The sequence below is a fragment of the Carcharodon carcharias genome, chromosome 8 (genome assembly GCF_017639515.1).
Source record: "Carcharodon carcharias isolate sCarCar2 chromosome 8, sCarCar2.pri, whole genome shotgun sequence".
Lineage (NCBI taxonomy): Eukaryota > Metazoa > Chordata > Chondrichthyes > Lamniformes > Lamnidae > Carcharodon > Carcharodon carcharias.
In genome coordinates, this window is record NC_054474.1 from 170,889,112 (window position 1) to 170,916,827 (window position 27,716).

Genomic DNA, 27,716 nt, shown 5'->3' on the forward strand with positions numbered 1-27,716 from the left:
TTAACTCAGGCCTGGCATTATCATCCCATTTCCGGTTTCCTAGCTGAACTGAGCGGCCAGGTATGATGGCGACCTGACAGTTAAAGCTTCACTACTTAAAGAAAAGCCAGCAGAACTCAGAGTGAATCCATATATTACTGTCAGGATAGAAACAGCAAGTGCAATGTCGGAGTCTCAATGGTGGGAAGGCTGGTCCTCAGTTTTCTGAAGCATCCTTGGAGGTCCTGCTTCGGGCTGCAAGAGCCCACAGGGAGATACTCCTCCTTGTGGGCAGGAGGAAGAAGCCAGCCTCTGAAGCCAAGTAGATGCGGCTGGAAGTGGTTCAGGAGGTCAGCAGCAGCAGTACAGTTCCTTGCACCAGGATACATTGCCAAAAGTTTCAACGGTTACAAAAGGTGAGTGGCAGCCCACATTGAAGTGTCAACACTCACACTCTGACATCTCAAGCATTCTCCTGCACAGCGTTCCTTGGACCAAGATGCCTTGCATCTTCACCCATTCCTCTCAAGGCACCTCCTCACTTCCCCATCTGAACAGCCGCCACTGATGCTCAATTTCACCTTATTGCCATCTCACACCCTCCACAAATGTTGCCTATCCATTCTCGAAACGTTCAACTTCTTGCACTCTTTACAGCAGCAGGGCACAGAACTCTAAGAAGAGGTAGAGAACGGGAGCTGGCGTTTCAGTAATCGTCACTGATTGGCGCAGAGGAGGAGGAGGAGGAGGAGGAGGCGGTGATGGACATCAACAGAGTGGTGGAGTGCATGACTAATTGAGACATAGAGATGGGGTCTCCTAGATACTTGGTGACAGAATCAGATAAGATGGCACACAACAATCACTCATGTTGAATTGATGTCACTAGTAGTTGAAATATAATCATCTGCACAATAATGGCTTTGAACCCTTTCCACTTGTCAGTTCTAATTCATGCCTTTCATTTTCCACAAGTCCGTTAAGCATGTCACAGGTGCGGGAGGAAGCTGTACATTCTGAGGAAGCACTGTCCCAAAAATCATGCGCACCCTCTAGCAGCTTGGACACACAGCTTGACGGGCCTCCAAGGCAGGGAGCTACGTTGTAGCATGGTGAGTCACACATCGCAAGCAGTGGGGGAGAACCTGTCACAGGGTGCAGGACAGTCCCAGCTCAGCTTGTTACAGATGTTGAGCTTCATCCATCAACACCGCTATCCTGAAGCCAGCAACAGGATTTGAAAGGCTCTGTCAGCATCTCCAGAGAAGCCGTGCACCACTGGAAAGAGGTTAAAGGAGTCTGTCCCTCGTATGCGTGCTCTGATGTCTCATGCTGTAGTGCTGCTCTCAGTTGGCTGCCATGTCTGAAGCTCCATGGAGACAAAGGGCATGCTGGCCCTCACCAGTGGTCCACCCACTAAGTCTGCCAGTTTAAATATGATGGAGGAATGGCTTTGCTTAGTCATTCAGTACCTCACTGAAGCGCAGCAAAATGCTCCCAGCTCTTGACTAGCAAGGAAGATGAGAGAGAAAATGGAGAAAGGGCACTTGGAAATGGGGATTCAGCTCAAGGTATTCGCTCCTTCCTCTTTGCCTTCAGCTGCACTGCCCCCCAACTCCACATGCTGACTCTTGTCCCCCAGCAGCTGAGCCTTCCCCTCACTATCTCGCTCCCCCTTCACTATCACTCGCTTCCCCCTCACCACCACTCGCTTCCCCCCACCACCACTCGCTTCCCCCTTCACTATCACTCGCTTCCCCCTTCACTATCACTCGCTTCCCCCTCAACATCACTCGCTTCCCCCTCACCACCACTCGCTTCCCTCTCAACATCACTCGCTTCCCCCTCAACATCACTCGCTTCCCCCTCAACATCACTCGCTTCCCCCTCAACATCACTCGCTTCCCCCTCACCACCACTCGCTTCCCCCTCACCACCACTCGCTTCCCCCTCAACATCACTCGCTTTCCCCTCAACGTCACTCGCTTCCCCCTCAACATCACTCGCTTCCCCCTCAACATCACTCGCTTCCACACACCACCACTCGCTTCCCCCTCAACATCACTCGCTTCCCCCTCAACATCACTCGCTTCCCCCTCAACATCACTCGCTCTCCCCATCTCTTTCCCTCTGCCCCACTCTCGCTCCTTTCCCATCCCTCTCTCCCTCACCCTCTCTCCTCCGTCTCTCTCTCCCCACCACGCTCACCTTGCCCCCCCAGCATGCACACTCTCCCGTTCTGCCGATCCCTCATACTCCCCACACACTCTCTCCTTGCTGCAGCCTCTCTCTCCCAACGTCTTTCCCCCAACTCCCACCCTTTCTCACATCCCTCTCTCATGCTCTGCTTTCTCTCCCCCTCTCCCAACGCCTCGCACCCTCTGTCCCTTCGCTCCCTTTCCCCCTCCCTCTCGCTGGTCCTCTCCCCTTCTCCACCTCGACCCTCCCCTCCCTCTCACCCCCTCCACCATGCTTACTCTCTCCGACCTCCCTCCCTCAGCCTGATCCTCCCTCCTCCACCCCCTCTCTACTCTTCCCCCTCACTACCCCATCCTTACCCCTCACCATCCCTCTCCCCCCCACCTACCCCTTCCTCTTCCCCCATCCTGTTCCCCATTCCCCTCCCTACCCTCATCCTCGTCACCCTCCTCCCCACACCTCTTCGTCCTCCCTACCCTGCTCTTCACTCCTTCCTAGCCCCTCCTTTTCTCCCTCCCTACCCCCTTTTACCCTTGCCTAACCCTACCACACTCATCTTCCCCCTCCCTAATTCTTCACCCCTCTCCCCCCACTATCCTTCTCTGCATCCTCCCTAACACTTCCTATTCCTCTCTCCCTACTCCCCCCTTCCCCTCTCCCTATTCCCCCCTCTTCCCCTCTCCCTACCCCCTCCTCTTCCTCTCTCCCTACTCTTCCACTCATCCTACCCCCTCCTCTTCCCCTCTCATCGCCTCCTGCTCCCCCAACCTCCTCTTCCCCCTCTGCCTACCCACCCCTTCTCCCACTCCCTCTTCTCCTCCCTCCATTCATCTCCCCTCCCTCATCCCTTCCTCGTTGCCCTCCCTCCCCTTCCCTCCTCTGCCCCCTCCCTCCCTCTCTTTCTGTCCCCTTCCCTCTTCCTCTGCCCCCTCCCTCCCTCCCTCTCTGTCTCCTTCCTTCCTCCTCTGCCCCGTCCCTCCCTCCCCTTCCGTCCCTCAACTCTCTCCCTGCTCCAATCTCCCTCCATCTGCAAATCCTCTCCCTCCTCTCCCATCCCCTGCCCTCTCCCTCTCTCACATCCTCCTCCTCTCCTCCTACATTCCACCTCCTCTTCCTCCCTCCTCCACTCCCCTCCTTCTCTCCTCTCCCACTCCCCTCCCCACCCTCCTTCACCCCCTCCTCAGCTGCTCCTTCCTCCCCCACTATCCTCCTCCTTCTCTCTCCTCTCTCTTCCCTTCTTTTCTCCCTCCTCCTCCTCCCCTCTCTCCACTCGCCCCCTCTTCTCGTTACCCTCCCTTGTCCTCCTCTTCCTCTCCTCCAGCCCTCACTTCTCCTTCCCCCCCTCTGTTCATCTCTACACCTCTTCTCCTCCTCGTCCCTCCCTTCTGCTGCACCCACTCATCCTCCCCTCTCTTCTCAGCAGCTCCCCCTTCCCCCTCCCATTCTCCCTCCTCCTCCTTTTCATCCCATCCCCCTCCTCTTCATCCCCCTCCCTCCTCAACCCACCTCCTCATACCCCTCATCCTCCCTCCCCTCCCCCATCCTCCCTCCCCTCCCCCTCCCTCCCCTCCCTCAACCCCCTCCTCCCTCAACCCCCCTCCTCATCCCCCTCCCCTCAACCCCCCTCCTCATCCCCCTCCCCTCAACCCCCCTCCTCATCCCCCCTCTCCCCTCCCTCCTCATCCCCCTCTCCCCCTCCTCCCCCCTCTCCTCATCCCCCCCTCCCTCCTCATCCCCCCTCTCCTCCCTCATCCCCCTCTCATCCCCCCTCCCCTCTCCTCCTCCCTCCCTCTCCTCATCTCCCCTCCCCTCCCCTCTCCTCATCCCCCCTCCCCTCCCGTAATCCCCCCTCCCCTCCCCTCCCCTCTCCTCATCCCCCCTCCCCTCCCCTCTCCTCATCCCCCCTCCCCTCTCCTCCCCTCTCCTCATCCCCCCTCCCCTCCCCTCATCCCCCCTCCCCTCCCCTCTCCTCATCCCCCCTCCCCTCCCCTCTCCTCATCCCCCCTCCCCTCCCCTCCCCTCTCCTCTCCTCATCCCCCCTCTCCCCCTCCTCATCCCCCCTACCCCCCTCCTCATCCCCCTCCCCTCATCCCCCCTCTCCCCCTCCTCATCCCCCCTCCCTCATCCCCCCTCTCCCCCCTCCCTCATCCCCCCTCTCCCCCTTCCCTCATCCCCCCTCTCCCCCTTCCCTCATCCCCCCTCCTCTCTCCTCCCCATCCCATCCCACCCCTTCCCCTCACTCATCCCCCTCCTCCTCCCCTCTCCCCTCCCCCTCTTCTCCTCCTCCTCCTCCTCCTCCTCCTCTCTTCATCCTATCCCCGCCCTCTCTCCCACCGGAAGTCCTGACCCCCCACTTCCCGAGGGGGGGGGGGGACACACAGAGGATTCACTTCCGGGAGCGCGCGGCTGTGAAGATGGCGGCGCTGAGACTCGGCCTGGCGCCTGTTGGTGGTTTCAGTTTCGACAACTGCCGGAGGTGAGTGCGCAGCGCGGACCCGCCCACCCGCCCTACCGGCCGGGTAAACACCCTCCGGGGCCCGGTGAACCGAAACATTCCGGTCGGGTTCGGTGTTTGTGGGAGTCGGGGGGAGTCGGGAGCGGGAGCTGGAGCTGAGGCGGCCGTGACTTCGCACATTGACCGGGTCCCGAGCGCCTCCTCCTCCCGCCTTTTAACTCAGAAAAAAATTAACGTTTTCTCCAAGAAAATCAGATATTTATTTATTTTTGGGGGAGGGTGAGGGTGAGGGGGAGGGGGAGGGAGGGGGAGGGGGGGAGCTGGTTAGTGTCTGTAACACGGGGACCGATGGGCAAATCAGCCTTTGGTGTTTGGGTTTTGTTCTCGTCCCTCACGAATGGGAGGGAAAACAAAACGACATCAACAACCTGTTTATATTTATTATTATTTGTTATATACACGAGGCGTTCGATCGCGGACCGTTAAATGGACTTTGCCACCCGGTATCTAAGATGGACGAACTTAATTAAAAGTGTCAAATATCCCCGCGTGGGAAATCTTTTCATCATCTCGGCTCTCTTTATTTTTACATTTTATTCCCCACCCCCACTCCCCACAATTGGTTTGGGGCGGGGGGGGGGGGGGGGGGGGGTGGGTGGGGGAGAGAGAGAATAAAATGTAAAAAAATTCCTTTGCCTAACTTGTCCATGGATCATTGGGGCTTAGAATAGAAACTCCCATCGGTGATTTATTATTTGTAGCTGGACTTTGTTTATGACCATCCCAAAGATTTTCGTCGGCATCAGCTCAAAATCGATCGAAAACTGACGTCGTTGGGCACCGTGGCTATAAACGTTCTAGTTATTCTGGTCAGCCCCTCTCAGAAGGATTTTTTAATTTTAACTTGACTGATACGTTAAAAAAAAATTAAACTGCGGATGGTGCAGGTCAGAAACAAAAACAAAACTTTTTTTTTGGGTTGGGGGGGGGGGGGGTGGTGGAGGGGGAAATCTCAGGTCAGTTAGGATCAGTTCCGGGGAACAGGCAGGTTAACCTGTCATCAGAAATGACCGAACGGTCTGCTACTTCTTTTCATTTCAGTTGTATATGCCTGACTTTCTCTGGTCAGATGTGCAGATGCCAGAGATGGTGATTGAAGCTGCGATTATCTCAACAGTAAGGAATAGGTATGATTGGTAGGAAGGAAAGGAGAATAAGATGTTATGGGAATAAGGTAGGCATATGGGATTAGGACCGGTGCTCATGTGGAGAATAAACAGTAACCCTGACTGGTTGTCCCAAAGGGCTGTTTCTATTTTGTAATTCTGTGCAGAATGATTATTTTCTAATAAAACAACATAACTTACTGAGAACAATGCCATGAGAGATCTTCTATTTAAAATCTTTTGGATTTCAATTTTAAAATAATCAACTCAGTCCTTAAAAATAATTTCTTTGCTTGCCTCTTCACCTCTTGCTGCTGAGTCACTGTGCCGTTGCTCTGTGGCTGCACAGCTATTGGATGCTCTCCAGTCCCGTCACTCATTTGGGCAATATTTACACGTGAGCTTGAGCATGTGTTGTCAGGCTATTCAAGTGCTGAATGCATCACAGCTGAGTCTAATCCAGTGCACGGCCAATGCCTTCCAGAACTGGATCACTGCATAATGATCAGCAGCAGGGACCCTAGTTATTTTCTCTCTCCTTTGATATATGTCACTAAGGGCAATTCTAATCTTCATTTGTTATGAAATGACTCAGCATAGAACAGGGATTGAATGTGGGATCTTGTATTCCTAAGTGGATAATTGGGGCAGTGAAGGAATCGCTCTATGTATTTAAGCAGGTGGATGCCAGTGACAGTTCTGCAGTAATATTCAAATGATTGGTTTCATATATGTTAAATATTAGACACCCAATATATTTTTCTTCCACCAGCTTACTTTCCTCCAACCTGTAGAGCACTAATACATAATTGTTATTAGCAGAAACCTTTGTCCCCTCTCTTTATTACTAGAACTTAAAAACAAAAAAGGAGCAATCACATTGCTGGGAGTGTACTATAGGACCCCAAACAGAGCGAAATAGAAGAGCAGATATGTAGGCAAATTTCAGAGAAGTGTATAAATAATAGGATAGTAATAGTGGGGGATTTCAACTTCCCCCACATTAAGTGGGTTAGTCATAGCGTGGTAAGTTTAGAGGGAGCAGAATTCTTAAAATCCATCCACGAGAGTTTTTTAAGCCAGTACGTAGAAGGGCCTACAAGAGAGGGGGTTGTCCTGGACTTAATTTTAGGGAATAAAACCGGGTAAGTGGTAGAGGTATCGGTAGAGGAGCATTTTGTAGATAGTGATCATAACTCTGTTAGATTCAAGGCTGTTATGGAAAAGGACAAGGATGGGCCAGAAATCAGAGTTCTAAATTGGGGGAAGGCTGATTTTAATAAGATCAGATATGATTTGGCCGGAGTGGACTGGGAGCAGCTACTTTTAGGTAAATCTGTGTCAGAACAGTGGGACTTATTCAAGAAGGAAATAGGGAGAGTACTGAGCCAATATATTGCAGTAAAGACAAAGGGTGGGACCAACAAATCCAGGGAACCCTGGATGTCGAGGGATATACAGGATTGGATAAAGAGAAAAAGGGAGGCTTATGGCAGATACCGAGGGCTCAAAACAGCAGAAGCCCTAGAGGAGTATAGAATTTGTAAGGGGGAACTTAAAAAGGAAATTAGGAGAGCAAAAAGGCATGAAAAACATTGGCAGGTAAAATAAAGGAAAATCCAAAGTTATTTTACAAGGACGTTAAGGGTAAGAGGATAACCAGGGAAAGAGTAGGGCCCTTTAAGGACTATAGTGGTAATGTGTGTGTGTGGATCCGGAAGACGTAGGTAGGGTTCTAAATGAATACTTTGTGTCGGTGTTCACAAGTGAGAAGGATGATGTGGGTATGGAAATCAGGCAGAAGGACTGTGATATGATTAAAGAAATTAGCATAGAAAGGGAGGAGGTTCTATGTAGTCTGGCAGACTTAAAAGTAGATAAATCTGCAGACCCAGATGAAATGTTGCGTGAGGCATGGGAGGAGATAGCAGGGCAGCTGGCAATAATTTTCAATACCTCTCTGGCCACAGGAGAGGTGCCAGAGGACTGGAGGACAGCGAATCTGGTACTGTTATTCAAGAAGGGAGGAAGGGATAAACCAGGGAACTACAGATCAGTCAGTCTAACCTCAGTGGTGGGGAAAATATTGGAAGCAATTCTGAGGGTCAGAATTAATCTACACTTGGAGAGGCAGGGATTAATCAAGGACAGTCATCATGGTTTTGTTAAGGGCAGGTCATGTCTGACCAATTTGATTGAATTTTTCGAAGAGGTGACCAGGTGTATAGATGAGGGCAATGCATTTGACATAGTCTACTTGGACTTCAGCAAGGCTTTTGATAAGGTCCCACATGGGAGACTGATAACAAAAGGAGGAGCTCATGGGGTCCAAAGCAATTTGGCAAATTGGATCTGGAATTGGCTGAGTGGCAGGAAGCAGAGAGTGATGGTCGAGGGGTGTTTTTGTGACTGGATGCCTGTCTCCAGTGGGGTTCCACAGGGATTGGTGTTGGGTCCCTTGCTGTTTGTGGTGTATAAACAATTTAGACTTGAATGTAGGAAGGTTGATCTATAAGTTCGCAGGTGACATGAAAATTGGTAGGGTGGTAAATAGTGAGGAGGATAGCCTTAGATTATAGGAGGATATAGACGGGCTGGTCAGAAACACTGATCAGTGACAAATGGAATTTAATCCAATAAGTGTGAGGTGATGCACATGGGCAGGACAAATAAGGCACAGGAGTGGTAGGACCCTGGGAAGTACCGAGGATCACAGGGACCTTGGTGTGCATGTCCACCGGTCCCTTAAGGTAGTGGGACAGATAGATAAGGTGGTTAAGAAAGAATATGGGACACTTGCCTTTATTAGCCGAGGCATAGATTATAAGAGCAGGGAGGTTATGCTGTAACTGTATAAAACGCTGGTTAGGCTGCAGCTAGAGTATTGCGTGCGGTTCTGGAATCTGCATTATAGGAAGGATGTGATTGCATTAGAGAGAGTGCAGAGGAGATTTACCAGGATGTTGCCTGGGCTGGAGAATTTTAGTTGTGAGGAGAGATTGGATAGACTGAGGTTATTTTCCCTGGAGCAGAGGAGATTGAGGGGCGACATGATTGAGGTGTATAAAATTATGAGGGGCAGAGATAGGGTAGACAGGAAGGAACTTTTCCCCTTGGTGGAGGGATCAATAATGAGGGGGCATAGATTTAAGGTAAGGGACAGGAAGTTTAGAGGGGATGTGAGGAAGAATTTTTTCACCCAGAGGGTGGTGGGAACCTGGAATTCACTGTCTGAAAGGGTGGTTGAGGCAGAAACCCTCATAACATTTAAGAAGTATTTGGATGTGCATTTGCAGTGCCATGGCATACAAGGCTATGGACCTTGTGCTGGAAAATGGGATTAGATAGTTAGGTACTTGTTTGACTGGCGCAGACTCAGTGGGCTGAAGGCCCTGTTTCTGCGCTGTAGACCTCTATGACTCTGACTGACTCTACTAAACTGTGTAAAGATTTAAAATGTTTTTTTGGGTCATGATAAAATACATTGACAGTACATGGTGCTTTCTAAGTTACACTACTTCTAGATACTCAAATTGAAGTTCTATTTAGCTGAACGTTTCTTATGTTTGGGTGCAATTACTGTGGTAAGGTGAAGATTATTCCTTGTCAGGAGACACAAGTGACATGGCGACCTTGTTAGGCATCGAATTTGACTGCTCTTGGGTGTCTCCTGGCAATCGGGTAGGCAACATAGATCTGTCCTTTCTGGTGTCATTGTTGTGGCAGGTTTAAAGTGCACCTTAAGCAAGCTTCATACAGTGCAGTTTTACAACTACTTTTGTGTCAGTATGAAGCAGTTCAGCGTCCAATAGATCCTTACCTTATTCTGCAATGAAGAAATTGTCTTGCATCAAATGGTCTTAACTCTAGTTGTATGTGGTGTTTGGAGAAAGTCCAATTTATTGATCTAAATAAGGTTTCAAGCTGAAATTAAAAAGTCTTAGATGAATAAATCCTGAGTGTGGTATTTATAACCTTTTCAAGAATCTTCAGTAATGTGTGCTTTGTTTGTTATAGGAATGCATTTATTGAAGCCGAACTTACTAAGCAAGGTTTCAAAGTTCTCGAAGCAAGAAAAACTGGAACCACTATTGCTGGGGTTGTATTCAAGGTATTATATTTCAGCTGCTTGAATCAGTTAATATTATTTTTCAGTACCACACAGGAATCATGAATGTAAGGAAAAGATGGCATTTTGAACACCACTTTACGAAACTAAGCTTGGTTGAATGATGCACTTAATCTTGGCATCACAGTATTGACTTTCAACAAATTGCTTGTGTTAAACTACAACGTTGTTATCAGAGTGTGCCATTAAAAAGAAACCTGAGTAACTTTATGATTTTAAATTGCAGAGCTCAGCAGTCGTGCACAAACTACTAGTGTTTAAAACTACTAGTGTTTAAAACTACTAGTGTTTAAAACTACGCAAGAAAAATGACAAGTGACTGGTCAGAAATAATTGGACCATTCTGCTGATTCTAATTTTTGCTGCCATTGTATTATTTCTTCTGTGAGAGATTTCTGATGTTACATCTCTATTTAAAAACTTTAGCGCAAAGATCATGTTCACAGCAGTAACCAATATGAAACCATTTGTAAGAGTTTTGAACAGGGGAAAATGCAATCACTGGTAGCCTAGAAATGAACCGGTAATGCGATATTACCATACAAATAAATACATTTGTCTGAAATTGTTGAGTACCAAGCACCAACATGTTGACACACCCCAGTTCACAGAGTATTAACTTCACGTTAATGTGTAGGCGTTTTTATAATAATGTTGCGCAACATAATTTTTAAGCTATCAGTTTAGTCATTTTCCTTACCATTTTAAAAAAAAAATGTAAGTGCTGTACTTGTAATTAATTTGTTGGGCAAAGAACGCCATTGAGAGATATGGTGCACATTTGGCAGCCTTGAGTGTTTGACATGGAATGAAGGGCTTGATATTTCTCCCCTGACAGTATGTGATGTTTACTGATTAAGTTTAGCATATTTTCTTCTTATGCAATCAAAAGGCTGTTTTTAAACCAGGAAATTATTTTTCACATCAGAAATAATATCTTTTACAATCATGTTTTAATTAGCACATTTATGCTTGGAAGGCAAAGAACCTGTTGATGCCAGTCACATTTAGTCAGGCAGCAGTTAGTGAAAGATTGATACTGTACTTAAGTTTGTGTTCTGTTCCCATTTGTTGTGTTAAGAGGAACCCCTGCATGCTGCTGTGCATTAGACCATAAGACATAGGAGCAGAAATTTGGCCATTTGGCCCATCGAGTCTGCTCCGCCATTCAATCATGGCTGATAAGTTTCTCAACCCCATTCTCCCCCCTTCTCCCCGTAACTTTTGATCCCCTTACCAATCAAGAACCTATCTCGGTCTTAAATACATTCAATGACCTGGCCTCCACAGCCTTCTGTGGCAATGAATTCCATAGATTCACCACTCTCTGGCTAAAGAAGTTTCTCCTCATCTCTGTTCTAAAAGGTCTTCTCTTTACTCTGAGGCTGTGCCCTCTGGTCCTAGTCTCTCCTACTAATGGAAACACCTTCCCTACGTCCAATCTATTCCAGGCCTTTCAGTATTCTGTAAGTTTCAATCAGATCCCCCCATCCTTCTAAACTCCATCGAGTATAGACCTAGAGTCCTCAAACGTTCCTCATATGTTAAGCCTTTCATTCCTGGGATCGTTCTCATGAACCTCCTCTGGACCCTCTCCAGGGCCAGCATATCCTTCCTGAGATACGGGATCCAAAATTGCTCACAATATTCTGAATGTGGTCTGACCAGAGCCTTATAAAGCCTCAGCAGCACATCCCTGCTTTTATATTCTAGTCTTCTCGAAATAAATGCCAACATTGCATTTGCCTTCCTAACTACCGACTCAACCTGCAAGTTAACCTTAAGAGAATCCTGGACTAGGACTCCCAAGTCCCTTTTTCTGAAATCTCTCCCCATTTAGAAAATAGTCTGTGCCTCTATTCTTCCTACCAAAGTGCATAACCTCACACTTCCCCACATTGTATTCCATCTGTCACTTCTTTGCCCATTCTCCTAACCTGTCTAAATCCTTCTGCAGACTCCCCGCCTCCTCAATGCTACCTGTCCCTCCACCTATCTTTGTATCATCTGCAAACTTAGCCAGAATGCCCTCAGTTCCTTCATCTAGATCATTAATGTATAACACTCGAGTTTAGCATAAAATTCTCCTAAAACGTTTAGCTTGTCTTTGACCTTTTCACAGAGAAAAAGGCAAATACCTGGTTAATTTAAGTCTGATAGCTTTCTGATGGAATTGTACCACTGAGTAAGTTGTAAAAATTCCTGTAGCAGTCTATTTTGTCATTTCCACTGATTAAAATCGCTCAACACATTTAGTTGGCTTTTAAGATGTTTTTGGAAAAACAAGTCAATTAAAAATCAGAATGTTGTGTTTCTTTTTACCTTCATGGCCAGGTAGGATTAAATTAGACCAGACATTGGCTAATTGGGTCAAGCTGATTAACCTTCCAGATGTTGCTCCATTAGTCATTTATAACTCCATAGTTTTGTACAGGGACTCAGAAGCCACACATCTGGGTTTCTTAATTATAGTGCTTTAGTGCAACATGGTATTAACCCCTTGCTAGCACATCCTGATGGTCAGAGAATGCCGTATGCAATAGGACCTGAAAAAGAAGTAAGAAATTAAATGGTATTCTTTAATTTCAGATTATAATAGATTCCAGCCTTAATCTGTTTCTTCTGCCTTGTATTTTGATAGCCTGTGGTTATTTTTTTAAAGAATATGTGAAACACTACTGTAAACTTCTGTAAAATGAGTGGAAATGCCAGTATAAGTTACCCCTTTTTTCTTTATTTCCCCCCAGAATATCTGTAGTTTAAGTTATCATGTTGACCTGGCCATCCTTTATCTACTTTTAGGTGCAGAGTACACAAAGTTTCAAACCTTGACTTCTTTATAAGAATGTATTTCAGCAATAAGGCTAAGGCCCAGAATTTCCATGGGACTTAACGCTATTGGTCAAAGCCAACACAATCTGTTTTTGGCGCAGTATCTTTATACCATTCTTGTGTTGGCTTAATTTTGAGCCATTAGAATTGGGGAAGGCTGTGGCCTACTGGTATTGTCACTGGACTAGTAAGCCAGAGACCCAGAGTAATGCTCTGGTGACCTGGGTTCGAATCCCACCACAGCAGATAGTGTAATTTGAATTCAGTAAGTTAGAGGTCTAATGGTGACTATGAAACCATTGTTGATTGTTGTAAAAACCCATGTCCTATAGAGAAGGAAATTGGCCTTCCTTATCTCGTCTGGCCCACGTGTGATTCAAGATTCACAGCAATGTGGTTGACTCTTAAATGCCACTTAGTTGTATCGAACTGCTAGAGAGTCAATATGGAATGAAACCTGACGGACCACCTGGCATCGACCTAGTCAATGGCCAACTCAGCCCTGTCAACCCTGCATAGTCCACCTTACTAGCGTCTGGGATCTTGTGCCAACATTGGGAAAGTAATCAAGCAACAGCCTTTCATAGTCATACTCACAGAATTGTACCTTATAGATAATGTCCCAGATACCACCATGACCATCACTGGGTATGTCCTGTCCCACCGGCAGGACAGACCCAGCAGAGGAGGTGGCACAGTGGTATGCATTCAGGAGGGAGTTGCCCTGAGAGTACTCAACATCAACTCTGGACCCTATGAAGTCTCATGGCATCAGGTCAAACATGGGCAAGGAAACCACCTGCTGATTACCACATATTCCCCCCCATGCCTCAGCTGATGAATCCGTGCCCCCCCATGTTGAACATCACTTGGAGGAAGCACTGAGGGTGGCAAGGGCCCAAATGTGCTCTGGCTGGGGGACTTCATTGCCCATCACCAAGAGTGGCTCGGTAGTACCAGTACATAGTGAGCTGACTGAGTCCTAAAGGACACAACTGCTAGACTGGGACTGCAGCAGATGGTGAGGGAACTTACAAGAAGGAAAAACATACTAGACTTAATCTACTAGATGCATCAGTTGATAACAGTATAAGTTGGAGCGACCACCACATGGTCCTTGTGGAGGCAAAGTCTAATCTTCACATTGAGGGTACCCACCATCATGCTGTATGGCACTACCACTGTGCTAAATAGGATAGATTTTGAACAGATCTGACAACTCAAGTCTGGGCAACCATGAGATGCTGTGGACCATCAGTAGCAGCAGAATTTTACTCAAACATAATCTGTAACCTTGTGGCCCGGTATATCCCCCACTCTATCCTTACGATCAAGCCAGGGGATTGTGCAATCAGGGTTAATGTTCAGCACCATTTTCGACTCCTCAAATACTAAAGTGGTCCATGTCCAAATGCAGCAAGACCTGGATGATATCCAGACTTGGGCTGACAAGTAACATTCGTGCCACACAAATGCAAGGCAATGACCATCTCCAACAAAAAAACTAACCAAACCACTTGACGTTCAGTCGCATTACCATCGCTGAATTAACCCAATATCAACATCCTGGTAGTTATCATTGACCAGAAACTGAACTAAACTAGCCATATAAATACTGTGGCTACAAGTGCAAGCCAAAGACTAGGAATCCTGTGATGAGTAACTCACCTCCTGACTCCCCAAAACCTGTCCACCATTTACAGGACAAAAGTCCGGGTGTGATAGAATACTGTCCACTTGCCTGGATGAGAGCAACTCCAACAACACTCAAGAAGCTTGACACCATCAAGGACAAAGTAGTTCGCTTAATTGCTACCCCATCCACAGACATTCACTCCCTTTATCACCGATGCACAGTGGCAGTAGTGTGCACTATCTACAAGGTGAACTGCAGGGACTCAGCAAGGCTCCTTAAGCAGCACCTTCCAAACCCACGACCCTGACCATTTAGAAGGACAAGGGCAGCAGACACATGGGAACACCACCACCTGGAAGCTCCCCTCTAAGGCACTCATCGTCCTGACTGGGAAATATATCACCGTTCCTTCACTGTCGCTGGGTCAAAAACCTGGAACTCCCACCCTAACAGTATTGTGGGTGTACCTATACCACATGGACTGAGCGGTTCAAGAAGGCAGCTCACCACCCCCTTCTAAAGGGCAATTAGGGATGGGCAACAAATGCTTGCCTAGCCAGCGATGCCCGCATCCCATGAATGAATTTTTAAAAATTTATTACTTGCCTACATTTGGATACAAATAAACCACATAAATGATGAATATAGTTCATACTCAAATTAGAAATTTGCTTTATGGAAAGTAGCTTAATTACAAGTAGTGTAAATTATTAATTTAAGTAAAAGAGCTTTTATGTATACTTTTGGAATATCTTGTTTTGCTCAATCAAAAATCTCAATTCTTTTCTACCCTTACCTTAAGGATGGAGTAATCCTGGGCGCTGATACAAGAGCAACCGAAGGCATGATTGTCGCTGATAAAAACTGCTCAAAGATTCACTACATTGCTCCTAATATTTAGTAAGTAATAAATCCCGTAATTAAAAAAAAATGGGTTCATATGATTGTTTCACCGTGTATAAAAAGTGCTACATATTTAAAAACCTAATCTCTAGTGGGACCCTACAGCTAGAATTTAAGTTGGCTATCACAGACTGAATTCCTCAGCAAGCAGATGTGACACCTTCCCAATTTACATTATTTTTCCTAATATTAAAAGCCTTACTTAAAATCAAAAGAGAAAGCTTCAAATCTGATGTCAAACCAGAAAATGCTGGTTAAGGAAATACATAGCAGGGAATCAACTTCTGTAAAGAGGAAGTAGAGGTTGTGATGTTTTGATTGCAAAATGTTTCTAGGTTATGATGATGCGTCATTAACCTGAAACGTCATAACTTTTCTTTTTCAAGATGCTGACTCAACTAATGTATTTTTTCCAGCTAATTTTCATGAACAGTTTCCATTATGGATTTGAACATAAGAAATAGGAACAAGAATAGACCATGTGGCCCCTCAAGCCTGCTCCACCATTCAAAACTATAATGGCTGATCTTCTCCCTCAACTCCACTTTCCTGACTGCTCCCAATATTCCTTGATTCCCTGAGAGGTCAAAAACCTCATGATCTTAGTGTTGAATATGCTCAATGATGGAGCATTCACAACCCTCTGGAATAGAAAATTCCAGAGATTCACAACCCTTGAGTAAAGAAATTTTTCCTCCTCTCAGTCTTATATGATCTATGCCTTATCTTGGGTCTATGCCCTCTTGTTCTAGATTCCCCATTCAGGGGAAACAGCAACTCAGAATAGGACATTATGATGGAATTAAGATAAAGATTAAGAATGTACGACTTAATGGAACAGAATTACATCGGCAAGTATTAGTGGGTCCAATTGTCCAGCCGTCTCTAACCCTTCGGTCTTGACTCCTTATGTGCAACTTCATGGAAAGTCAGCTGATAGTACTCTCATCTGAGTCAGAAGGCAATGGGCTCAAGTCCCAGTCCAGAGATTTGAGGAGACAATCCAACCTGATACTTCAGTGGAGTTCACTGTTGGATGTGCTGCCTTTTGGATGTAACGTTAAACTAAGGCCGTGTCTATCCTTTCAGGTGGGAGTAAAAGACACCATGGCACTATTTGAGGAAGACTAGGGGAGTTAACCTGTGTGTCATGGTCCAGTATTTATCCTGCAACTAATATTGCTGAAACAGGTTTTGTTTTGCTGCAAATGCACGTTCCTTCCTTTTTCTTTTCTCTCTTGCTGTCTTTATTTCTTTGTCTCTTTCTTTCTTGTTTTTTCTTTCTCGCTTTCTCTTATTTATCCATTTGCTAGGTGGCTCAATGCAGTGAATTTTTGAAGTCCTCCATGACTGACACCCTTCACTATGTATAAAAACCTATTAGTTAGCTGACTGGGACAATGTCACAAGCAATTATTAGCAGTGCTTAAAATTGTAGCATTGTATTTCACTTGAGAATTCGAATTATCTGAAATATCTGTAATCCCCTTTAGTTGCTGTGGTGCTGGTACCGCTGCAGATACAGAGATGACCACTCAACTGATCTCATCCAATCTGGAGCTACATGCTTTATCCACTGGACGCCTTGGACGTGTAGCTACTGCAAATCGCATGCTGAAGCAAATGCTTTTCAGGTAAATAAAACTTGGTGCAATTGCAATAAATGTTTAAATTGCCCAATTTTATCCTAACTTAGAATTCAGATTTCTAACAGGCGGAGGGTTTCTATAATTCTGTTGGGATTTATGTGGCATTCACCTTAAACTGCTGTTGCTAATTGGTAGCCTTGACTTCAGCAGCAAAGTGATAAGTATGTGAGCTGCTGCCTCTGGAGGCTGTAGCACCTCGTTAACGGTGGCTTTCATGATACTTACAGAAGCAATGGCTACCCTGCCAGCAATACAGATGCTGCTGGAGGGACACTTAGCCCTGTTGTCTGTTGGCCAATAGGCTGAAAGTCTTTGACTGTCCATGTAGATGAGAATGTGTTTTGTGATCAATAGCCAATGCATGTTGTAACCCGTGAAACATTGCTGTGGAATCCACTGTGCATTAGAATCGGGATGGTTTACAGAGAGGAATCCTGAGGCCATATTGCAGGTTTGTTCCTTGTTATTGTTCTTTAAAACAGAGATGCCACTAGACAAAAATTGGCTTTTGGAATTGTGTCGTAAATATAAACTTTTACAAGAGTAAGTTAATATAGTTCCACATGCTATAAGATTGGCCTTATCGGCAACCTCGTAAATAGGACCCAAGCCATTTGTTCACCAGGCAAGCTTTATGCTGAAATGGGGCACATCAAAGGTGTCCTGCAGAATAATGGCTACCTGATCAGATAATTTGGTGCTGTATATTGTGCAACTCATAAACAGGCCTAAGGCTGTCACTCTCGGCCTTGAAGAGTGCCCAGTCCACCTCAGATTACCCTAGAAGGGGAGGTATCTCAAAAATTTGAGCAGCAATTGAAGCTAGCTGTTTCACGCTGCTACTATGCAGTACCGACACAAATGGTTTTCACCACTAACAGGATGCTGCCGTCAAGCCAAAAAGACGTTCTGTCTATCACACAAATGAGTAATGTGGTATATGAGTTTCAGTGCCAGTGTGATGCTAGGTATATAGGCTGTGCATCCCAAAGACTGGCGGATCGTATCAAACAACATGTCCCTTCGGCTATTCACAACGGACTATACTCAACCAGCCCGTGCTTGCAAAACTCAAAACACAGTGTCCAACACTAGATGTGATTGCATGATTGGATAACATTTGCTAACTAATCCCCAGTGTCCTAAAAATTACACTAGCAACCAATTTAAGATGGTCAGCCAGGTTTGCAGTGTGGCACCCTTGTGAGCACTGGAAGCTACATATATTAATACACAGGGCCCTGCCCTTTGCAGACAGACAGAACATGTACGCACATTGGGCAGGATTTTACCGTCACCGAGTGGGGGCGGGGCCTGCTCGCCGACACATAAAATGACGCGGAATGACGTCGGGCAGAACCCCCCGCACCATTTAAATTTTCAGGAAGGCAGGGGCGCAGCAAAATCAGCTGCGCGCCCGCCGACCTGTCAATGGCCAATTAAAGTACTTAGTGGACCTGTCCGTCCAACCTTAAGGTTGGCGGGCAGGCCAGGAGCCCCAGCGGGAAGTAGAAAAAAACATGAAACCTCATCCACCGGCGGGATGAGGTTTCATGTAGGGTTTTAAAAATTTTAATAAAGTTTTGTTGGAAGTTATGAACATGTCCCAACTCATGTGACATTGTCACATGAGGGCACATGTAAGGGAAATTTTTTTTTCCTAATATTTTTGCACGTAGAGCTGATCTCCCTGAGGCTGCACTTAGCTTCAGGGAGTTGCGTGTGCTCTTCCGTGTGCATACGCAAAAGAGCGCACTCTCGATTCTAGGCATTCTCTCCCCCTGCCTGCACAGGGAGCACATAGTGCTTCTCTGTGGACGTCACGCTGGGCGGGCCTTAATTGGCCCACCTACATAAAATGGGGGCGCCGATTGGAAGCGCGCCTGCACGCGCTTGCCCATTTCCCCCCAACAGGGGGAAAATTCAGCCCATTATACTAAACAAAATAAGTGATAGCTATTTGCTGGTTCATTCCTCAGGGCAATGCCTTGACCAATCAGAGTCAAGCTGCCTGGTTTAAATTTCAGACAATGCTTGGCAGTTAACTGTCAGTCACCATTAACTGGTGCATTCTCCATGGCATGCCTTTACCAATCAGACTCCGCTTGCCAACCATTCAGCCCTCTTCTCATACGGTATAAAGTTGTTGCTTCTCCTGTCATTGGTAATCTTGCGATTGTCTTGATGAGTTCCAAAATGAAAAGCTTCAACAAAATGTATTTTTTCAGCAATACTCCCAAGTTATAAATGCATTGTGTACAATAGTGCAAAGCAAATAATAGGGAATCAGCAGCTCATTTGCACACACACTGTGATTTTATTTTCCAGTGAGGTCACTGAAATTTATAACCCAATTAATACTCCAGCCAATATGCATTAATTCCTGGCATCTGAGACTGGTCATCTCAACAGTTGCTGAGGAAGTCTGGCCCAGCTGGCATTCTTGCACATGGTGGTTATTGGGTGAGAGGGTGATAAGGGAACAGACCACTTATCCTGAAAGTGGGCAGTACCCACCATTCCATTTGCACCACTGCCACTTCAGTGGGACTGCACCTCATCACTCCTGCTGATGTGCAGGAGAGTGGGCTCGGGGAGATCAACTATGCGATTGAAGTCCCTGTGCAAAAGCAAAATACTGCGAATGCTGGAAATCTGAAACAGAAATACAAAATGTTGGAAATATTCAGCAGGTCTGGCAGCATCTGTGGAGAGAGAGAAATAAGAGTCAACATTTCACATCATGACCTTTCATCAGGTGCCGGTTACAACATGAAATGTTACCTCTGTTTCTCTCTCCACAGATGCTGCCATACCTGCTGAATATTTCCAGCATTTTCTGTTTTTTTTCCCCTGTCCATATGGTTCATCAGTCTTTCCAAAGTAGCACAGATGTTTGAGCTTAGAAACTGAGTGCTGTCAGCCTTTGGGGCTTTTATCGAAGTTAAAGAACTGGTGGAACAGACTCTTGATGTGAAGGTCTGGCTGCAGAAAACAACTTTGAAGACTTTGAAATCATCCAAATTCCTTGTCCACTGCAAAGCTTGGAGCTGAGCTTGCTCTCCAGCCAGGTATCTCCTGGGCTGTCATCCCCTTTGGCTCCTGCTTCTGTTCATGTACTCAACCACAATCTGTAACCTCATGGCCTGGCATATTCCCCACTCTACCACTACCACAAAGCCAGGGGATCAACCCTAGTTCAATGAAGAGTGCAGGAGGGCATGTCATGAGCAGCACAAGGCATATCCAACAATGAGGTGTCAACTTGGTGAAGCTACAACACAGGACTACTTGCATGCCAAACAGCATAAGCAGCAAGTGATAGACAGAGCTAAGTGATTCCACAATCAATGGATCAGATCTAAGCTCTGCAGTCCTGCCGTATCCAGCCGTGAATGGTGGTGAACAGTGAAACAACTCACTGGAGGAGGAGACACTCCACAAATTCCCCATCCTCAATGATGGGGGAGCCCAGCACATCGGTGCAAAAAATAAGGTTGAAGCATTTGCTACAATCTTCAGCCAGAAGTGCTGAGTGGATGATCCATCTTGGCCCCCTCCAGAGGTCCCCAGCATCACGGATGCCAGTGTTCAGGCAATTTGGTTCACTCCACATGATATCAAGAAATGGCCGAAGGCACTGGATAGTGCAAAGGCTATGGGCCCTGACAATATTCCGGTAATAATACTGAAGACTAGTATTGCTCCAGAACTTGTTGCGCTCCTAGCCAAGCTGTTCCAGTACAGCTACAATATTGCCATCTACCTGGCAATGTGGAGAATTGCCCAGGTACATCTTGTACAGAGAAAGCAGGACAAATCCAACCCAGCCAATTTCAGCCTCAGCAGTCTACTTTCGATCCTCAGTAAAGTGATGGAAGGGATCATCAACAGTGCTATCAAGCAGCACTTGCTTAGCAAAAACCTGCTCAGTGACACTCAGTTTGTGTTCTGCCTGGGTCACTCAGCTCCTGACCTCATTACAACCTTGGTTCAAGCATGGACAAAAGAGCTGGACTCCTAAAGGTGAGAGTGACTGCCCTTGACATCAAGGCCGCATTTGATCGTGTGTGGCAGCAAGGAGCCCTAGCAAAGCTGGAGTCAATGGGAATCGGGGGAAAAAAGCTTTGCTGGTTGGAGTCATACCTAGGACAAAGGAAGTTGGTTGTGGTTGTTGGAGGCCAGTCAGCTCAGTCCCAGGGCATCACTGCAGGAGTTCCTCAGGGTAGTGTCCTGGGCCCAACCATCTTCAGCTGCTTCATCAATGATCTTCCCTCCATCATAAGGTCAGAAGTGGGAATGTTCACTGATGTGATTGTACAATGTTCAGCACCATTTGTGACTCTTCAGATACTGAAGCAGCCCATGTCCAAATGCAGCAAGACCTGGACAATGTTCAGGCTTGGGCTGACAAGTGGCAAGTAACATTCGTGTCACACAAGTGTCAGGCAATGACCATCTCCAACGCTGAATCCCCCACTATCAACATCCTGGGGTTTACCATTGACCAGAAACCGAACTGGACTAGCCATATAAATACTGTGGCTACAAGAGCAGGACAGAGGCTAGGAATCTTGCAGTGATTAACCTGCCTCCCTCACTCCCCAAAGCCTGTCCACAATGTACAAGGCACAAGCCAGGAATGTGATGGAATACTCTTGACTTGCCTGGATGAGTGCAGCTCCAACAACACCAAAGAAGCTCGACACCATCCAGAACAAAGTAGCTTACTTGATTGGCACCTCATCCACAAACATTCACTCCCTCCACCATCGATGCACAGTAGCAGCAGTGTTTACCATCTACAAGATACACTGTAGCAACTCACCAAGGCTCCTTAAACAGCACCTCCCAAACCCACGACCGCTACCATCTCGAAGGACAAGGGCAGCAGATGCATGGGAACACCACCAACTGGAAGTTCCCTTTCCCCTCCAACCCATTCACAATGCTGACTTGGAAATATGCTACCGTTCCTTCACTGTCGCTGGGTCAAAATCCTGGCACCCCCTCCCTAACAGTACTGTGGGTGTGCCTACACCGCATGGACTGCAGCAGTTCAAGAAGGCAGCTCACCACCACCTTATCAAGGGCAGTTAGGGTGGACAATAAATGCTGGCCTGGCCAGCGAAGTCTACATCCCTTGAATGAGTAAAAAAAAAAATCTGCTGAAATGTTCACCAACTGATGTTATGCTGTGTAACCGATCCATAGTTCCAAATTCTGTACTACTGCTTTGGACAGATGGAACTGAATATCAGGTGCTGTGTATAATGGGATCCCAAAGCACTCGTTTTCCACCACCAATCGAGACAAATTTCTACTCTTTGCTGTTTAAAATTTACTTTGTTTCACCATTCTTTTGTCCAGATTGTGCTGCTTTGCATTTCTCTGTCTAGAACTTGATCTGCCTGTCCTCCTTCAACTTTAGTATCACAAACTTCACCAAAGATTTATATAAAAAAAAGAGAGGTCCTAGCACTGATTCCTGTGGAATATTAGCACCCTCACCATGTCAATCGAACAAACATTTATATTTTGCTTCCTCTCCCTCGTCCTAACCCTGTATTCACATGGCTACATTTCCTTAAATACCATATACCTTAATAGTCTCTTTGGTATTTTATCAACCATCTTCTGAAAAATTATGCATTCAACATTATTGCATCTGTACAGCCTTTGATTTCCTCTAAAGATCCAATTAATTTAGTCAAGCATGGCCTGCCCTTTATAGACTGATGCTAACTGTACCTGAACAATGTGTGCTTTCGAAAGTGTTAATGAACTTTGTCAGGTAACTGAGAACAGATTAATTGGCCTATAATTTATTTGTCGTCTCCTTGTTCTTCAGCAGGGCTGTAACAGTTGCTACTGTCCTAGTCCTTCACCATAAAAACCGCTTCCAAAAATTACCTTTAGCCAAACTTTCTTTACTATTCTGGGATGTGTTCCCTGTGGGCCCTGGTGAATTCTCTGGTTTTTCTTTGTTCTTGGGAAGTAAGCAAAATGGAAGACCATTTCATTGTTCATCCGTATTTACTGATAAAAGGTGATGATGAACCTTCTCTCGGAGTACTGCATCGCTGGCCAGGATTTTCCCCTCGGTGATTTGGGGGTGGAGCCTGCTCGCTGAGGGGAAAATGATGCTGGACGATGTGGGGAGGAGCCCCCGACGTCATCCCGGTCCCTTTAAATTTTTAGGAAGGTGGGTGGACAGGGAAATCAGCGGTCCGTCCGCCGACCTGTCAATGGCCAATTGAGGCCATTGACAGGCTCATTAAGATCGTTAAAGACCCAGCCTGTCCAAGCTTCAGGCTGGCGGGCAGGCCAGGAGCTCCAGCGGGCTCCAGATTATTCATGAAACTTCATCCACTGGCGGGGTGAAGGTTCGTGTCCATTCTTTTAAAATGTAATAAGGTTTATGTGTTTATTGTTAATATGTCCCATCTTGTGTGACATTGTCTTTTGGGGGGATGGAGCCCACAACCCCTGTCTGCTCTGGTTGCTCATGCCTCCAGCTCCACATTACAGAGGGTTAACTCTTGATGCCCTCCGAATTGGCCCAAAAAGCTGTTCAGCTGAAACAATAGATTTTTTTTGTCTCAGCATCTTTGAGTTGAAGCATCCTTTTGAGTATTTATCTGCAGGTTGTGACCGATATTCCCCCTAAACTCTGCAGCCATGCAACAAACCAGAAGTTCTCGTGCAGACTGCACACAAGTTGGCCCCTTTAGGATATTGCACATGGATGGCTATGCAAACGTATTTAAAAGGGTTGTGCACTTAAATAAATAGCCATGTACAACCAAAAAAATTACAGGGGACATCGGTAATGACCCATTACATCTTCCTGGGGTACCCCTACAGTCCGACTTTCACTTTTGCTGTAAAAAGTGATGCAAAATGCTTTAGCCTCTCTATTGCTTTCTCAGCCTGAAGTAGTAGATCGCCTGCTTGGTCTCTAAGTGTCCTCATCCTTTTGATTATCCTTTTGTTTCTTGTGCTTTTATTTAAAAAAAAACTTGGTATTTTCCTTTTATATTAACCACCAATTTGCTTTCATGTGCCCTTTTAGCATATATAACCTTATTTTGATTGTACTTTTAACATTAACATTCCCTGAAAGTCCTCACAAAGGCGATGCATGAATTGGCCCTTTAAATTACTGTGTGCAGAGCCGCACATTTAAACAAATCACCTGTGCACTTGAAAATATTAAAGGGAATGTTATTGAATACCTTTTGCATATTCTCAATTTTTTTCCTTTGTTATTCCCCCATATCTACTTAATACTTTTTTTTGAAAAATATCTAATTTTGCTGTAATTCACTTAATCCTGTCTTTGTTATTGCCCCTTTCGCTCCTTGTCAGACTACAGCGCATCTTGTAGTAAAATCTCTCACGCAGTTAAATATATTGCATCATAAAATTTGACTTCAGTAGCGGAGCCAGGAAAAACTCTTGGTTCTAATTCTGATAACTATTGAAACAGATGATAAATTGTACACGTGAACCATTTTTATGCATCACTGTTGTGGGGGTGTGAGACAGCAAACATAGGGCACTTCTCCGACAAATTGAGAAAGCTTGTCAAAATCTGTGTACCTTTTTAGAAGGACTTTGGCAAAGTGCCATTGAAAGCTTGTGGATAAGTTCCTTGTCTTTCGTTCTTGAATGTTATGTATATATTTTTAATAAAATAAAATAATTGCAAATCATATTAGTGTTGCCTTGGTATTTTCATCCACATTTAGTTTAGAGCCTTTTTCTCCTTGTCTGTGATATATTTTCAGCAGATTGTCCAGGCAGAACTGAAATCATCAACTGTTCTCCATGCATGTATCTCTACTAACAAACAAATAATCTGTTCCTCTTTCCTGAACTAGATATCAAGGATACATTGGTGCAGCACTAGTACTTGGTGGAGTAGACTGTACTGGCCCCCATCTGTATAGTATTTATCCACATGGATCAACTGACACATTACCATACGTAACTATGGGTGAGTGATTTATTTCCTAAGATCGCTCAACATTCTTTGCTTGAAAGAAATGAAAATGAAAATTACATTGAGTTAAGGTCCACAAAATTTTAGAGGGGTCAACTGAGTATTGTTATACTACTATAGCGCTAAATTTGAGTTGGCACTGCCTGTTGGATGTATTGATTTTGAAGTACATTGGTTTTAATTTTCCAGAATTCTGTCGATTTTAGAATGATCCCTGCAGATTGGAAGGCAGCAAATGTAACCCCACGTTTCAAGAGAGGAGCAAGAAAGAAAACAGGGAATTACCCACTAGTTAGTCTGACATCAGCTGTAAGGGAGATGCCAGAACCCATTATTAGGAATGGAGTAACGGGGTACTTGGAACACCACTGCGGTTGGACAGAGTCAAAATTGATTTATAAAAGGGAAATCAGACTAGACAAATCTGATTAAAGTTTTTTTGAGGTTTTAAATAGCACTGTAGATAAGGGAAAGCCAGTAAATGTAGTGTGGATATTCAAAAACCATTTGATAAGGTACCACAGAAGGTTATTATATAAAATTAGGACTCATGGGAATAGAGCTAATATATTCACTTGGATTGAGAATTATTTTGTGAACAAAACAGAGAGTAGGAATAAATGGGTCTTTTTCGGGTTAGCAGGCTGTAGCTAGTGGGGTACTGCAAGGATCCGTGCTATATGCAATTAATGTCAAATACTTGAGTGAGGGGAACGAGTGTAATGTATCCAGCTTTGCTGCTGATATATATCTGGATAGGGAAGCAAGTTGTGAGGAGGATACAGAAGAGGCTGCAAAGGGATATGCACAGGTTAATCGCTTGGGCAAGAACATGACTGATTAAATATAACAGAGAAATGTGAAGTTATCCACTTTGATAGGAAAATTTGTAAAACAAAATATTTTTTTTTAAGAAGGTGAGAGACTGGGTTGGTCCAGAGGAAGCTGGATGTCCTTTTACACAAATCAATAAAAGTTAATATGTGGGTACAGAAAGCAATTAAGCAAGCAAATGGTATGTCAAATTTGTTACAAAGGAATTGGAGTATATGAATAAAGAAGTATTAATACAATTTGTATAGGGTCTTGCTGTGATCACACCTGGAGGACTGGCCTCCTTACCTAAGGAAGGGATGTATTTGCCTTAGAGGGAGTGAAGCAAAGGTTCACTAGACTGATTCCTGGAATGAGGGTATTTTTTTACGAGGAGATCGAGTAGGCAAGGCCTATGTTCCCAAGAATTTAGAAAATGAGAAGTGATTTCCTAGATAGAGTAAATGCTGGGAGGTTGATTCCCTTGGCTGGGAAGAGTAGAACTAGGTGTCACAGTCTTGGAAGATTGGCCACTTAGGACTGAGGTGAGGAGATATTCCTTTACTGAAAGGGTTATGAATCTGCATGTACAGTTCTGTTCCTACACTAACTTGCACCCTGCAAATGCAAAGACGTCAGATACATCAAACTCTTGAAGAATACATAAAGTTATCGTGTAGCATAATTGGTGTTGTTAACACTGAAGGAAGTTGAGCCTTATGTAGCATAATTTAAATTGCTCCACTTCTGTGTATTTTACTGACCCTTAACAGCTTACAACCAATGGTGATAAAAATGTACAGAATCTAACTGCATATCCCAGGTTTACATAAATAAAATGGTACAGCAGCAGGGCTGTACAAGCTGCAAAACCTAAATTATTTTCTGCTTTGCTTTTAAGCCTGCGTGTTGCATCTTTAAAATGTAATTCAAATAGTGGTAGGGTGCTTTCGAAGCCAGTAGGTGGTGTCATTGCATTAAAATTGAGTTCCAGCATTGTGCATTAAGAGGCTTCTTAAAAATCTGAAGGATATAAATAAAATAATTGATTTGAAAGTTGCATGTGCAACTGTTATAATGTAATTTGCTATACAGAGGTCTTAATTGCCTCTAAGATGCATTGTATTTTCAAATTCAGTTCAGATGCAGCCATAGAATTTTATTATGTAAAATTCATTGCTCTCTTGTATTTTAAATAGGTCAGATATGATGGTAATTGAGAATTCTGTCAGCTGCTTTGCACAATCTATTGTTGACTGACCCTCTTTTTAAAAAAAACCCTACTTTATTTGCTCTTGATGTATCATACTTAAGTGGGGAAGGCCCATGTTGGACAGGAGGGGAGTAAACAGAGAGTCATCTTTGTGTGCATTTGCGCTTTTGAAAAGATTTTAAATGCTCAACCAGCATGATTTCTCATTGTCCACGTGTAATACTGCTTGTGAACTGAGAGCCTTTTGCTGCTCCTCTTGTCAATCTCATGAGAGTTTCTGTCAAAAAAAACAATCATCAAATAATGCCTGTTTTCCAGGCTGTGAAATGGTTTTCTAAATTCTGATGTTTCATTAAAAATGTTCAACATGTAATCAAGTCTAACTTCAACAAAGGTGATTGCGGAGGGGAACTACTTGATACTTCGTTTTCTATACCTAATTTTTAAAAAATTCATTCATGGGATGTGGGCTTCACTGGCTGGGCCAGCATTTATTGCCCATCCCTAATTGCCCTTGAGAAGGTGGTGGTGAGTTGCCTTCTTGAACTGCTGCGGTCCATGTGGTATGGGTACACCCACAGTGCTGTTAGGAAGGGAGTTCCAGGATTTTGACCCAGCGACAGAAGGAACGGCGTTATATTTCCAAGTCAGGATGGTGAGTGATTGGAGGGAACTTCTAGGTGGTGGTGTCCCCATCTATCTCCTTCCCCATGTCCTTCTAGATGGTAATGGCT

The 27,716-nt window shown here is 45.2% G+C and overlaps 1 protein-coding gene across 1 annotated transcript in view; it reads left to right on the forward strand.

Annotated features, from left to right (window-relative positions):
• The first annotated feature begins 4,549 nt into the window (after window positions 1–4,549).
• Window positions 4,550–27,716, forward strand: part of psmb7 (proteasome 20S subunit beta 7) — a 71,100-nt gene continuing 47,933 nt past the window's right edge. The window contains exons 1-5 of the mRNA XM_041193613.1: window positions 4,550–4,654; window positions 9,817–9,910; window positions 15,199–15,296; window positions 16,793–16,933; window positions 24,835–24,950. Coding sequence (XP_041049547.1) covers window positions 4,593–4,654; window positions 9,817–9,910; window positions 15,199–15,296; window positions 16,793–16,933; window positions 24,835–24,950 — 511 coding nt within the window. The 5' untranslated portion in view covers window positions 4,550–4,592. The remainder of the gene's footprint in view (window positions 4,655–9,816; window positions 9,911–15,198; window positions 15,297–16,792; window positions 16,934–24,834; window positions 24,951–27,716) is intronic.